Source organism: Phoxinus phoxinus (assembly GCF_949152265.1).
Source record: "Phoxinus phoxinus genome assembly, chromosome: 19".
Classification (NCBI taxonomy): Eukaryota; Metazoa; Chordata; class Actinopteri; order Cypriniformes; family Leuciscidae; genus Phoxinus; species Phoxinus phoxinus.
Window position 1 is genome coordinate 31530432 of NC_136894.1, and position 15955 is coordinate 31546386.

The 15955-nt window shown below is 40.3% G+C and overlaps 1 protein-coding gene across 2 annotated transcripts; it reads right to left on the bottom strand.

The window, feature by feature from the left end:
• Positions 1-402: 402 nt before the first annotated feature.
• On the bottom strand, positions 403-15258 carry cyp51 (cytochrome P450, family 51). Of its 2 annotated transcripts, XM_079589810.1 has the most exons (11): positions 15133-15258; positions 14868-15027; positions 10721-10819; positions 10467-10643; positions 9320-9446; positions 8532-8706; positions 7919-8038; positions 6584-6779; positions 3442-3537; positions 2974-3142; positions 403-744 (listed from the first exon to the last, which is right to left on the bottom strand). In XM_079589810.1, the coding sequence occupies exons 2-11, from the start codon at positions 15015-15017 to the stop codon at positions 554-556; spliced, it is 1500 nt and encodes a 499-aa protein (XP_079445936.1). In that variant the 5' UTR covers positions 15018-15027; positions 15133-15258; the 3' UTR covers positions 403-553. The 2 variants fall into 2 exon arrangements, with proteins under 2 accessions (XP_079445936.1, XP_079445935.1); XM_079589809.1 differs by lacking the exon at positions 15133-15258 and having other exon boundaries at positions 14868-15106.
• Positions 15259-15955: the final 697 nt, after the last annotated feature.

Below are 15955 nucleotides of genomic sequence, written 5' to 3' on the forward strand. Positions count from 1 at the left end.
TGGGAATATGAAAGAGTTATTGATAAATGCGCAGTACAGTTGTAAATATGAAGAAGCAGGAGCTCGTGTGTGTGGTTATTGCGCTGCAGAAACACAGCTTGTGTGGTTAGTTTGTAGAATGGTGTCGTGACAGACAGCGGTGAATTCAGTTTCCATCAAAGAGAAGTAGAAATAAATAACTTCCTACTTTCTCATTGCATTTGCGTGCTAAAAAGTAGGTTAACAGAGAACATTGAGTGTTTTTATGCTCTGTGGGGCAAAATGGTGCAATTCGAGACAATTAGACAATTTGCATTTATACACTTAGATTGCAGATTTGTCTATGCCACGACTGAACATTGGAGGATGTTTGTTATCGTGGTTTCTGAAAGTGCGTCACTGAGTATCTGGGCAATGCAGGTCAGTTTGGGTAAAATAAAGAGTTTTTATTTAAATTTTTGTTTTATTAAATAAAAAAAACACAATGTTTAAGATCTGAGTAAGAGACGGCAGACTAAATCAGACAACATGCAGGATTGGACCCAGCTCAGCACTTGTACTGAGAAACTGATGATCACGGCTGTGGTTGTGTGTTCCTCCGTGTGTATCTGATCACGGGGTTGTGCGGTGTGTGGATCATGGTCGTGTAGTTCACAGCGGGAAATTGTCCGTCTACCAGATCAAAGTTGTACAGTCTCAGCAAAGTCGACCAGATTGTTTTTATCTGCACGTAGGCAAAATTTTCTCCAATGCAACGATGACGACCTGTAAAAGATCAACCAGGAAACACAAGCATTGTTAAGATCTCAGCCGGGCCTTTACTAAAGGGTGTACTGTGGTTCTGCTGACATTAACATGACACACACATTTCACATCAACCCTTGACTCGGCTTATATCATGAGACCAATATATATAGTCACAGTTGATTGAGTTTGAGGCAGCAGTAAACCTTTAATACACAATAACTCAAAATAACAAACAATCGGGAGATTATGGGCCCTATCTTGCACCCAGCGCAATTGACTTTGAACACCGACGCATGTATCATTCCTATCTTGCACCCGCGCACAGCGACTCTTCCCTCCACAGACGCACGTCGGTAAATTAGGGAATGAACTTGCGCTCGCGGGGGCGGTTCAGTGAGAAGAGGAGTGTGTTCCGGCGCAAAACTGCCCTGGTGCTATTTTCCAGTTTTAGAAAGCAATTGCGCCACTGACCAGGAAAAAAACAGTCTAAAGACAGTGGCTATTTTAAGGGCGCGTGCTTGGCCATAATGTTAACGCACATCCACTTTGATTCTCTAATATAAACAGACGCAGCAGTTTTCATTTTTGTAAATCAGACATTATTACAAGGAGAAATATTAACACACGAGGGAAATCATTGTTGTGTCCGTGAAGATGTGAAAAAGATCTATCTAGATTAAAAAAAAAATCTAGATTACACATTTACCCAAATTATACGCCTGTTTAACCGAAGCTAATGTGTGTGTGTTTCTCCATCATCCCCAATGTCACTTCTCTGAGTTTTACGGTCCTGACGAGAACGTTGGTCTCCTCGGCTGTGAACCGCTCCTGGCGTGCGTTGGCAAATCCGCCGTTATAATAGCGATCCGCCATGGAACAAGCGCGCCGGCTCTTAAAGGGAATGTGAGAGGACGCTCTGATTGGTTTATTTCACGTTACGCCCAAACCACACCTATGAGTAATGAAGCGACTTCAGACCAACCCCTTTTAGATTTGCGTCGGGCGCAAGAGTCATTTATCCCGCCGGGAAAATAGCAACAGCGCCGGGATCCGCCCACAAAGTTACTTGCGCTTTGCACTTTGACACTTGCGTTTCAGAGCGTTACAATAGGGCCCATTATGTTTTTTTTCATAGTTTGGCTGGTCCTGCGACTTATAGTCAGGTGCGACTTGTATATCAAAATTAATTCATACTGACTGAGATGAATCAAGAGAGAACATTACCGTTCCGCATGGTTTGCCATGACTGAATGCGCGCTCCCTTAATAATTTTTAAAAAGCTGACATCAGTTCATCGCGATCTCATACATCTCTGTTATTATCAATGAAGCTGACTGCATAATGAATCTTTCATAATATCTTTTATAATCCGAGGATTTGCCAGCATGCAGAATTCAGCACTAAACAAAGTCAGTTTTGAGCCGTGAGGGGATTCTGTCTTAAATGCTTCTGATTGGCCATTGCGTTCCAGAAATCAACACATATGTCTGTGATTGGCTACATCGCTCAACGCTGCAAACATGTTACAAATAGAAACTCTGGCCTGTACATCGTTTCTATTTAGTTTTAGTTATTCTTGTTGCGTTTCTGCAACAGATGAATAACAATTTATTTGTTTTTATATTTTTCATTCATATATATTTATATTTAATCGTTTATACTCCTGCAGCCGCACACACACAGTGAGTGCATTAGGCTACCGCCCGCGCCCGCGCTCGCACTCGCGCTCGGCCACATCTAGTCCCGCGCCGCACGTCTCTAGATCACGGGTCCGGCCCGAGTATAGCGGCGGGAAATATCGGCTCGGGAGAATCTGAGCTCTAAACAGGACAGAGTAACACGGCGGATATCGCTCATATACTTTTTTTTGACGGCGTAGTTAAGGCGGCAGGCGTGTGTTGCTTCGGTGGCCGCCTTAGTTCCAAAGTGCTGCTGGAAACCCTGTGTGACGCTAACACACCGGACACCTTCAGCTGTTGTTCTGTGTGCTGTTGTGGAGCTTAATAACCTTTCCAGATTAAATGTCTGTTCTTGGTCTTGGATTTTGTGAAATAAATTTCTAAATAAATGCGACTTATAGTCCAGTGCGACTTATATATGTTTTTTTCCTCTTCATGACGCATTTTTTGACTGATGCGACTTATAGTCCGGAAAATACGGTACTGGCAGCTTTCTGTGCGAGCGCTCTCCAGTTCATGCGGTCTGAACACTGTAGAGACCCGCTCATTGGACCGCGCGTGACCTCACCTGCTCCAAACGGGATGTAAGCGAACTTCTCTCCGGCGGCAGGGTTGTCGTTCAGGTATCGGTCCGGGTTGAACTCCTCACGCTCCTCCCAGGTGTCCTGAAGACGGTGGTTCACTGTGGGAGACACACACACCTGGTGTCCCGGCGGGATGATGTATTCTCCGACTCTCTGTTGAGGAAGCGGACACATGCGGGTCAGTCCTCAGCACTATACGGCTTCAAAACCAGCAGGAAATACTACATTTAAGTTACCAGCCATTCAGAACCTCTACTAGACAAAAAAAACATCACATTTTATATATTATAAAATTTGGATTTCATACATTCATTTTGTTATTCAAAATAGGTAGGATGTTGGAAAATAACATTGGCAAAAAGTGGCTTGTGATTTCACAGCGTTTCCCGCCACTGTTGATTTGTGTTAATTTGTTAATATCCACCCCTGAGTGTCAGTAATGCTGGCGGTACCTGAGGCGTCCTGGCCATCCTCATCATGGTCATGATCGGGGGTCGCAGCCGCAGCGTCTCCTTCAGACAGCGGTCCAGCAAACTCAAGTCCTTCAGCTGCGGCACACACCAAACCCTGCTTTAGTATCAGCTCAGCTTATCAAACATACATTCACAATAAGTCCACGCACACAGCCACTTGAGTTCTTCTCTTGTGTGATGATGATGATGAGCATGTTTTTATATTCTGAATCAAAAATCTAAATTGTTTTCCGAAGTTCTTCAGATGCGTGATTATGAGTGTTTATGAATCATTCATTAAAAAAAAAAAGCAGATTCATCCAGTAATGAAACGGTGAAGTCTTTGTGAGTTTGTGAGTGATTCGTTGAATCATTCACTCAAGAGATTCATCCAGTGATGAAACAAGTGAAGTCTTTATGAGTGATTCGTTGAATCATTCACTCAAGAGATTCATCCAGTGATGAAACAAGTGAAGTCTTTGTGAGTGATTCATTGAATCATTCACTCAAGAGATTCATCCAGTGATGAAACAAGTGAAGTCTTTGTGAGTGATTCATTGAATCATTCACTCAAGAGATTCATCCAGTGATGAAACAAGTGAAGTCTTTGTGAGTGATTCATTGAATCATTCACTTAAGAGATTCATCCAGTGATGAAACAAGTGAAGTCTTTGTGAGTGATTCATTGAATCATTCACTCAAGAGATTCATCCAGTAATGAAACGGTGAAGTCTTTGTGAGTGATTCATTGAATCATTCACTCAAGAGATTCATCCAGTGATGAAACAAGTGAAGTCTTTGAGTGATTCATTGAATCATTCATTCAAAAAACGCAGATTCATCCAGTAATGAAACGGTGAAGTCTTTATGAGTGATTCGTTGAATCATTCACTCAAACGGATGAACAAAATAAATCAAAATAATTAAATGTCTTTGTTTTGTTTAGTTGAGCGATCGTTTATTGATCATTGAACACAACTGAATAAATTCAAGGTGCACATTTTCATTATGAAAAACTGTTTGTCTTCACCATAAGCAAATCTCTTTCGAACTTCACTAAACCAACGTGTGTGTGCAAAAAGATTTCTTCCCATCATGCAAACGCATGTTATCACTTCGAGAAAACAAATAAGTTCCTATCAGACGTTTCCGGTCTCTTCTGTCAGACTTTATTACCAGACCAGAAATAGACCGTAGATGTAGACACGATTAGTGGTGTCTGCCTGTGCAAGGCTAACCACAGTGATGTTGGCGTTTCCTGGGCCAGGTATCTCGATGACAAAGGGCACCTATTATGCAAAATTCACTTTTGCATGGTGTTTGGACATAAATGTGTGTGGGCAGTGTGTGTACACAACCACCCTACAGTGATAAAAACAGGGCTGCCAACTCTCACGCAATTGGCGCTTTCCACATGCTCTCATGCCACATCCATTTCTCACGCAGAAAAAAATATGCAAGTGACATTTACATCAGGAAAGCAATTTAATGACCATTTATAGGCTGGAAAAATTAGCTATAGAGATTTGTTAAATATGTCCACTATATTAGACTCCATATTATATTTTTACTTATATCATTAAAAGTTGTTATTATAATAAAGAACGCATTATATTTTAAGTTGTTATTTTTAACCTTTAATACAAATAGCCTAGGGCTCTCTATGTTTACAGCATTAGTGATTTACTTTTTAACATGTATCTACTGTAACTAATAATTATCAAAATGAATCGATATTAAATCAAGATGTCAAGCAATAATAAATACAGTAACCTGCCAGTAATTGTAACCATGCAGCTAAACATTGTAACATGTTGTCAGTGAACTTAATAAAAATAAGTTACCAAAATGTTTTGACAATCACAACTTATTGTGATGCAAGGTTTTTTTTTTTTTTAAACTCAAAAGTTGGCAGCTTTTTTATCCCCATAAATCATAATACAGCCACAGGCCCCGCCCACGAGTGTTGACCGACACATAGACCGGCCCTGATCGAGTTCTCAGCGCGTTACACGTCCGCCATTGCTGCACTGACGAGAATGTCCATAGATATACATAATAAAGGCTAGATGTCTTACGGCGGAGTCTCGAACGGCATCACCGGCGGCCATCTGATGAGTGATCTGCAGGAACACAAATCCTCTTATCTCGCTGAAATCTTGATGGATTTACAGTTTGGTTTCTTACAAACATTATTAACGTGGCTATAATTCTGGATGCTTGATTATGTTGAAATATATAATATCATAATTATTCATAAGTATGCAGCGTTATAACTACATATCTGACGTTTATAACAAACCAACCCATTTGAAAATCGGTAGAAAATCCAGCAAGTTATGGTTATTTAAAAAGTACATGCACCATTAAAACACAATGTTACGAGTGAGCGAGCTGACTGTGGCAAGATGGCCGCCAGGTGCGGACGCCGACCTCCATTGGCCAGCAGCGCGGACGAGACATCTAGCCTTTATTATGTATATCTATTATGTCTCCCAAGCGTTGAAGGTGTTGTGTGGCTGGATGTATTAATCCACATAGCTCTCTCTATTTACTCCCGAAATCTGAGCCAGCCTCTGAAGAAAAACGTAATCCTGAGGTGGATTAAGTTTGTTTTCAAAGAAAATTCTCCCTCAACTCTTATGTTCTCACGCACTTCTTATACTGTGTGTATTCGGCTCTCACGGTGATTTACTGGAGTAAAACTGACGCTTCATCTTTTGTGTGATGTACAACTAAACTATACCGGTTCCATCTCCATACAGCATATATTCTCTGATTCTCTGAAACAAACACCGCTACTGAGAGTTTCTGACGTGAGATGAGATTGTTCTGGAGCTCGTGAGGCTCCGCCCCCTGTGCCGGGAGCTGCAGCTCATTTGCATTTAAAGGGACACGCACTAAAATGGCATGTGTTTCTCAGCCCCCAAAAAAGTGACAATTTAAACATGCTGTAAAAAATTATCTGTGGGGTATTTTGGGCTAAAACTTCACACACACACACACACACACACACACACACACACACACTCTGGGGACATCAGAGAATTATTATACATCTTGTGAAGAGGGGCATAATAGGAGGACGCCTTTAAGGGTTTATTGACTATTGATGACTGACTTCACTAAAGGAGAAGGTCACCTGGTCGTAGTGTAGAGGAGGAAGGTCTTCTCCGCACACGGTTCTCTGTTCGCTATAGCAGCGCTCCTGCATCGCTCGGTCCCGCGCCAGGAAGAACCCCATCCACGCGCTGGTGGTGGAGGACGTGTGCTGACCCGCCAACAACAGGCCAATCAGCATCCCGGCGATCTCGTCATCGTTCAGGGGTCGCCCGTCTCTACAGGGCACAGCATCACACACACACACACACACACACGCTGGTTTCACTTTCTTCTCCACACTTCAAACCTTGTAATCATTTGCTTGTGTTCACAGGTTCACCACAGGAGGGCAGTGTCTTCATGTTTAGTACACATGCTAAAGTGTTTTTAAACAGATTTTGGTAACACTCTGTCTTTGTTACATACGTTACATGAACTTACCATAGTAATAACAGTAAATTATGCATAATTACATGCACTTAACCCTCAACCAAATCCTAATCCTACCCTTACCCTATAGTGAGTACATGTAGTTGCTTAATTACTCACTACTTAAATATATAATTACACTTTAACAATGACACCTTAAAATAAAGTGTGACGAGATGTTTGAGTCGTGACCGGAGCAGCGCTGGTGCAGTTTACGACCCGAACCCAAATCTGCTCGCCTGAACTCGGTGGAGTGTGTGTGTGTGCAACATGGAAATGAGTGTTATGTAAATTAAATATTAATATCTTTATGAATATTAGATTTTTTTAATATAAAAAAATAATTATAATAATCTTTAGAATGATATAATATAATACATTAAAATAATTTATAATTTCACAATTTTTATAATAATTTTACAAAGTTTAATTATTTGTATAATATATATATATATATTTATAAAATGATATATGTAACATCGTATATTAGTTCATTTACAGTATACATGGAAATTAGTTGTTAGAAATTAAAAAAATTATAAATGTTTTTTTTATTTTAGAATAAATTAACTATAAATAATTTTATATTATATTATTTGATATTACTTTATATTATTATATTTCATTATTATATATATATATATAATAACATTACTATAAATTCTTAATTTAATGATTTAATCTTTTTTAATTATTATTTTAACATTTAAATTTAAATAAATGTAATACATTATATATTTTATATATTATAAACATATAATTAATTATTTCATAAAATAAACATTAAACTGGTTGCAAATCCGAGGTTATACATGACCAACTGGCCAAACCCTGCTCTGGGTAAACCGTGTCATTGGGTTTAAATGATCCAGTTGTGTACAGTCAGTGATTTCTCAGAGTGTGTGTGTGTGCGACGTGTGTGTGTGTGTGTGTGATGGTGACATACTTGTATGTGGCGTCTATGAGCGTCTGCAGGATGTCGTCGTTTTTCTGTTGGGCTTCTCTCCGCTTCTTGATGACGTTGTAGAAGATTTTCTTGATCTCTAAGTGCGCCCGATCCCTCCGCCTGAGAACACAGCAGAACACAACGTCACGTGAACGTCTGAAGCTCTTCCTCGCGTGTGTGTGTGTGTGTGTGTACCTGAAGCTGGGCAGAGGCAGCCACCCGGGCAGAAGCCAGGCCGTGTGTGTGTGTGTGTGTGTGTGTGTGTGTGTGTACCTGAAGCTGGGCAGAGGCAGCCACCCGGGCAGAAGCCAGGCCTCGTGTGTGTGTGTGTGTGTGTGTGTGTGTGTGTGTGTGTGTGTACCTGAAGCTGGGCAGAGGCAGCCACCCGGGCAGAAGCCAGGCCTCGTGTGTGTGTGTGTGTGTGTGTGTGTGTGTGTGTGTGTGTGTGTGTACCTGAAGCTGGGCAGAGGCAGCCACCCGGGCAGAAGCCAGGCCTCGTGTGTGTGTGTGTGTGTGTGTGTGTGTGTGTGTGTGTGTGTACCTGAAGCTGGGCAGAGGCAGCCACCCGGGCAGAAGCCAGGCCTCGTGTGTGTGTGTGTGTGTGTGTGTGTACCTGAAGCTGGGCAGAGGCAGCCACCCGGGCAGAAGCCAGGCCTCGTGTGTGAATCCTCCGTCCAGATCTGCGTAGAGTTGAGCGACTCTCTCGTCCAGCATGTCCCGGATCTCGCAGCCGTGGAGACAGCGGCTGGCCGTCAGGATGATCAGCTCGGACAACGCCTCGAACAGATCTGAAGAGAGAGCGTTTCACACTTTACAAATACGGTCTCCTATTCCTGTTTAGGTGTTTATTTCTCTTAAAGAGGAGTATTCTGCTCTTTCACAAAGTCACGATGTTTTCAGGCTCCACTAGAACATGTTTTCTGCTGTAATGTTGATTATTTTCCTCATATTCTCCAGTGTTGCGGCTCCTCTCTTCCCAGTCTGTCATTAACGCTCTGTTCACTTCCTGTCTCTATGAAGCCCATCCTTCTGAAAAGCACACTGTGCTCTGATTGGTCGGCTGGATCAGTGTGTTGTGATTGGTCGAGCACTTCGAGTGTGTTTGGGAAATGTCCCGCCCCTTACCATAACCGCCAGTTTAACACACTACTAACTAACTCAACCAGGCCCCGCCCCTTTATTCTGCGCATTAATTATTATAATGAGGAATATTGAGACGTGTTTGTTCCCGGAAGAAACTCGAGACTACAATGATCACACAGCAACACACTGAAGAAAGATGAACACATCCGAATCGCTGCTGTTTAATAGATGTTGCTGGTCTTACTGTGAAAGATTGATCAGTGTATGATAATGTAGAGGAAAAGAAACGGAGGATGAATGATGTTTCTGTCTCCTTACTTTTCTCCCCACTGTCTCCCCATCGTTTGAAATAATCTCTGGTCTCTTCTTCGATTATTTCGATGTGTTGTTTGAATTGTGCGATGTTCAGTCCGGTCTTCAGCATCTTCTTCTGCTCCAGGAACAACTGAACGAACAAACACAGATCGCATCAGCAATGAAGGAACGAGAACAGTAGCCGTGTGGAGATCACAACAACTTTCCAGAACCGGATCTAGTGACGAAGCCCAAAAACATCCCATGCTTCTATGTTGTACGTGCCAAAGAATGAAGTCAAAACTGTAAAAAAAAAAATCTGTAAAATTTACGGTACAAAAAAACGGTAGGTGTGATTGCCAGAAATTTACTGTAAAAATTACGGTAGCAACATTTTAGGTTTTACAGACTTAAATTTACAGTAAAAAATGCATTTCATTATTCTGATATAATGTTAATTTACTGATCTTTTGAAGTACTAATATCTGCTCTGTACTATTATAATACACTGACAACCACCAATCACAGTGGAGATGAGAGTCACATGATCAATCAAAGCTCATCACATACAGCTTTTCCATTAGAAAGTTAATACTAATAATAAACAGAAGCTGCACAGTGTCACTCACACAAACACTAAACACCATCAGGGTTACACACATGACATTTAAAAAAATGCAAGCATTAATTAAACAACAATAAATGTAACAAACTCTAATGTGCATAATTGATTAGAAAAACTATGAAGAAACCGTTATTATAACCGCCAAATGTGAAGTGTCACGCAGGGAATTGTGGGAATATCAATTTATGTTTTTTCACTGTAAATTATACAATGACTTGTTCTTTTTCACTTCCAAACACTGTAAATTTAACTATTTTACTGTAAAATTATATTAAATGTACGGTTAGATCTATCACAGTTATTCACCGTATACAGTACGGAAACTGAACAGTTTTTCACCGTATCATTTTTTGTTTTTTACCGTTAAAATCACTATCATTTTTTACAGTAAGGATTTGAAAATATTTTATTTATTGTACCCACTGAGTAATTTCTCACTGGTGCAACAAATATATTTTTTTATTGACTGTAGAAATATAAAAAAGCTCGTCAATCCACATGTTCCAGTTCTCTGATATCTCCAGGTTTGGCAGGACTGGATCTCACCGGATTGGGCACGTCGTAAGCGACGCCCTTGCCGAACACGGGAGTGGTGAGGCGCGCGTAAACGTCCTCGGCGTTCAGGTCCTCGTTCTTGCTGTTGAACATGAGCGCGGCCGCGTCGCTGCCCAGGAGATACGTGAAGGTCTTCCCCACCATCGTGAAGCTGACCACAGGCCCGTACTGGGAGAAAACAGCAGATCAGAACCAGAACCAGAACCAGCCAGGGTCACGCGCGTGTGTGTCAGTGTCACGCTCACCTTCTCGTACGCCTGCTCCAGGAACTCGATGGGACTCTTGCCGAACGCCACGGCGTGACCCAGGAAAGGAATACTGGACGGGATATGAGGAGGAAGTTTCTGAGGGAGAGAGAGAAACTGACATGAACCTTTATATGTGGGATAGATAGATAGATGGATAGACAGATGGAAGGATGGATAGAATGATGGAAGGATAGATAGATAGATAGATAGATGGATAGATAGATAGATAGATAGATAGATAGATAGATAGATAGATAGATAGATAGATAGATAGATAGATAGATAGATAGAATGATGGAAGGATAGATAGATAGAATGATGGAAGGATGGATAGAATGATGGATGGATAGATAGATAGATGGAAGGATAGATAGATAGAATGATGGAAGGATGGATAGATAGATAGAATGATGGATAGATAGATAGATAGATAGAATGATGGAAGGATAGATAGATAGAATGATGGAAGGATGGATAGATAGATGGATGGAAGGATGGATGGATAGATAGAAGGATGGATATATAGATAGAATGATGGAAGGATGGTTAGATAGATAGAATGATGGAAGGATAGATAGATAGATAGATAGATAGAATGATGGAAGGAAAGATAGATAGAATGATGGAAGGATGGATAGATAGATAGATAGATAGAATGATGGAAGGAAAGATAGATAGAATGATGGAAGGATGGATAGATAGATAGATAGATAGAATGATGGAAGGAAAGATAGATAGAATGATGGAAGGATGGATAGATAGATGGATGGAATGATGGAAGCAGGGACGTGCACAGGGGGGTTGCTCAGGTTGCCCGGGCAATTGCCCAAATGCCCTTTTTGACTCACGTTGCCCTTCCGAGAAAGAGAAGAAAAAAAAAAAATTGTTCGATGGATGCAGAATTTCACGTGGACATAGATTTAAAAAAAATAATACAAATAAAAAAATCGCAAAGCCTCATTCACTTCCATTCGGGCACCGAAAGTGAAAGTCAGTAGGGGACAAACTCTGTTTACGTGGCTGCAGCGCTGCACGTGAGTGACCGGCACCTGAGCTGCATGTCATGAATGAGCGTGGGCGCTCCCTAGAAGGAGATTGTCGCGGTTGTCGGTGAGGCGTTTCAGCGTTGTCGGAAAAGGTGAGTTTGTGATATATAACAAACGAATGATCATCATCATCAAGTTTTATGAAATTAATTAAAATCTTCATAAATCCAGCAGGCTGCGTTTGCCACGTTTAGCCTAAATAATCAGAGTCAGACAGATAGCTTGCAGACAAGCAGCCTAGCTAGTCTACTATTTTTTTGGTAGGCATTACATTAGGCAAACTAAGCTACATGTCTGTCTGCTAATAGTTAGTTTCTCACATTTCGTTTTAGCAAGAAGAATGAAGGATGAAAGAAAGTAATGTATCACATTAATTATTTTATTCAAAATGGTTAAATGCCTAAATCCTATCACTATTTTGGGTACTGTTTGAAGCCAAGATGCCCACTGAAAAGAGGCGGATTCAGGAGAGGGAGAGACAATTCAGGGAGGCAGCAAAGGGCAGCACATCACTGCAGGGTTGGCTGCGAAAAAGCCAACCAGCAGGTGAGACAGAGACTTTGCACTGTGATAAAGATGACATGACACTGTGTAGGCGAATTGTGACCCTCTGGATCACAAAACCAGTCTTATGTTGCACAGGTATATTTGTGTGGCAATAGCCAACAAAACATTGTATGGGTCAAAATGATAGAATTTTTCTTTTATGACAAAAATCATTAGGATATTATGTAAATATCATGTTCCATGAATATATTTTGTAAATTTCCCACCTTAAATATATAAAACATTTATTTTTGTGAATGGATGCAGCACTATCGCCAATAGAAATGGACAACTTTAAAGGCGATTTTCTCAATATTTCGATTTGTCTGTACCCTCAGATTCCAGATTTTTAAATAGTTGTATCTCGGCCAAATATTGTTCTATCCTAACAAACCATACATCAATGGAAATAGTATGTATTCAGCTTTCACATGATGTATAAATCTCAGTTAAAAAAATAAATACACATAAGACTGGTTTTGTGGTCCAGGGTCACAATTGATTAATTAAGCAGACTCATATTTTAGCCGACTAATGGCAATGTTTCATAATTACATTACATTTAAGATGAGGAGGAGCAGTCACAAGCCTCCAGACTATGTGAGGAAAATGTGGACCAGGAGGCACATAGGGCAGGTAGGCTTAAGTGATGATCACCAAATATGATATGAGATGAGAGGACCATGCTAGAAAGTATAGGGTTAAAGAGTTAAATAATTGTAATCTAAAAAAACATAGGCTATTTTATAGGTAATTTCAAAGATCTTGCCTGAGCAGAACATAAATACCACTAGTGGGCATTAAAATACTAATGATAATGGCAATAACAATAATATGTAATATGTAAGGGATGTGCCCTTTTTTCATGTCAGAGCAACTGCCCCTCAAAATTCCTGTGCACGTCCCTGGATGGAAGGATGTATGGATAGATAGATAGATGGAAGGATAGATGGATGGAATGATGGAAGGATGTATGGATAGATAGATAGATGGAAGGATAGATGGATGGAATGATGGAAGGATGTATGGATAGATAGATAGATGGAAGGATAGATGGATGGAATGATGGAAGGATGTATGGATAGATAGATAGATGGAAGGATGGATAGATAGATGGATGGAATGATGGAAGGATGTATGGATAGATAGATAGATGGAAGGATGGATAGATAGATGGATGGAAGGATGGACGGATAGATAGAAGGATGGATGGATAGATAGATAGATGGAAGGATGGATAGATAGATGGATGGAATGATGGAAGGATGTATGGATAGATAGATAGATGGAAGGATGGATAGATAGATAGAATGATGGAAGAATGGATAGATAGATAGATAGATAGATAGATAGAATGATGGAAGGATAGATAGATAGAATGATGGAAGGATGGATAGATAGATGGATGGAATGATGGAAGGATGTATGGATAGATAGATAGATGGAAGGATGGATAGATAGATAGAATGATGGAAGGATGTATAGATAGATAGAATGATGGATGGATGGATAGATAGATAGATAGATGGAAGGATGGATAGATATATAGATAGATGGATGATGGATGGATGGATGAATGGATGGATGGATGGATCGATAGATAGAATGATGGAAGGATGGATGATAGATAGATAGATAGAATGATGGATGGATAGATAAATAGATGGATGGATAGATAGATGGATCGATAAATAGAATGATGGAAGGATGGATAGATAGATGGATAGATGGAAGGATGAATGGATAGATAGAGAGATAGATGGATGGATAGATGGAAGGATGGATGGATAGATAGAGAGATAGATGGATGGATAGATAGAATAATGGAAGGATGGATAGATAGATAGATGGATGGATGGATTGAGAGATGGATGGATAGATAGAATGATGGAAGGATGGATGGATAGATAGATGGAAGGATGAATGGATAGATAGAGAGATAGATGGATGGATAGATGGATGGAAAGATAGAATGATGGAAGGATGGATAGATAGATAGATAGATAGATAGATGGATGGATGGATGGATAGATAGATAGATAGATAGATAGATAGATAGATGGATGGATGGATGGATGGATGGATGGATGGATGGATGGATAGATAGGTGGAAGGATGAATGGATAGATAGAGAGATAGATGGATGGAAAGATAGAATGATGGAAGGATGGATAGATAGATAGATAGATAGATAGATAGATAGATAGATGGATGGATGGATGGATGGATGGATGGATGGATGGATGGATGGATAGATAGATAGAGAGAGAGATAGAGAGATGGAAGGATGGATGGAAAGATAGATAGATGGAAGGATGGATAGATAAATGAATAGAGTGAATGATAGACAGCATGATGGATGTATAAAAAGAACAATAGAAAGATAGATGACACGTGACACATTGTATTCACTTTATAGATGACACAATAAACAGCACTCTTATGGAAACAATATTGCACTCACAGAAATCTGAATGCAGTGAAATAAATATGATCATGCCGTCAGTCAATCAGTTCCCGCATAGCTTGTTATTATAGTAATATGCACTTACGTCATGTCGCTCGCGCTGTTTCCCGAACACGAGTTTCCTCAGGTACGCCAGTGTGAGTGTGAACACAGACGCGGCCAGCAGCAGTGACGTCACACTCATCTTCTCAACGGTCTTCTCGATCAGCAGACTGCTCGCCTCCAGGATCGTCATCTTGCTGACTCTTAATAAAGCACAGGGAAAGATGTTGTCAAGAGGAAAAGCGCTGACAGACCGCTGAGCTCCGCTGGGATCTCACTGACACTGATGTCCCGATAAACTTTAATACCTGCCCGTCCCCGTTCACAAGGTTCCGCCCCCGCGTGATGTGAACAGGCCGCTCATTGGTCAAAATGGCGTGTCTATCAAGTAACTCCATGCTCCGCGTGCGTCGCCTCGCACGCTGATTGGCGGTTGCCGCTTGAACTGATGTCTGATTGGCGGAAGCCTCCTGAACTGATGTCTGCTTATATGATGTCACCAGCGCCGCTGTTGGTCCATTTTGCGTCTAACGGGCACGAGCGCACACCTTTATTAACCGGGAAGTGCGTTGCATATCAATTTTGAAAATATGATCTGAATGATTGGGGAGCAAATGTGTTTAAATGTCATTTAAATTAACATGTTACATCACAAATTAGTTTATTACTGAAGTTAAATGCAAATACCCCCAAATTGAGTCCCAAAGTGCCAGCGAGAACATTTTTATGGCTTGGACTTGTTTCGAAAAGTGTGCAATTCAATTCATAAATTGAGTAATTTATAATGAATGCAACTCTATATAACTTTAAATTAGGCCAGAATCTCAACTTACTCATAGAACTCCAATACTGTATAACAAATGTATTGGTGTTTTGTATAATTATATTTATAATTTGTAGTATATTGTATAATGTATAATTGTAGTATAATCTCAATCACACTATAACTTTAAAAATAACATTGAATCAACAAATCTATATCAATAATGTGCCACGTTTACAGGTTTTTTTTTAAAACTTTTATTTTTTCCAAAGAATATCCAATGTTTTATATATCATGCCTTTTTAACTATAAAAAGTTAAAATCAGAAAAAAATACGTTGCATCCATTTATGCAATACAACTTTGTTA

Bases quoted from the DNA above. Each gene is read 5' to 3' on its own strand.
- cyp51 (XM_079589810.1), bottom strand. From the start codon at position 15,017: ATGACGATCCTGGAGGCGAGCAGTCTGCTGATCGAGAAGACCGTTGAG. The intron at 10,644-10,720 runs GTGAGCGTGACA...GTTTTCTCCCAG, and splicing joins TGGAGCAGGCGTACGAGAAG to TACGGGCCTGTGGTCAGCTT. The intron at 745-2,973 runs GTGAGGTCACGC...GATCTTTTACAG, and splicing joins TTACATCCCGTTTGGAGCAG to GTCGTCATCGTTGCATTGGA.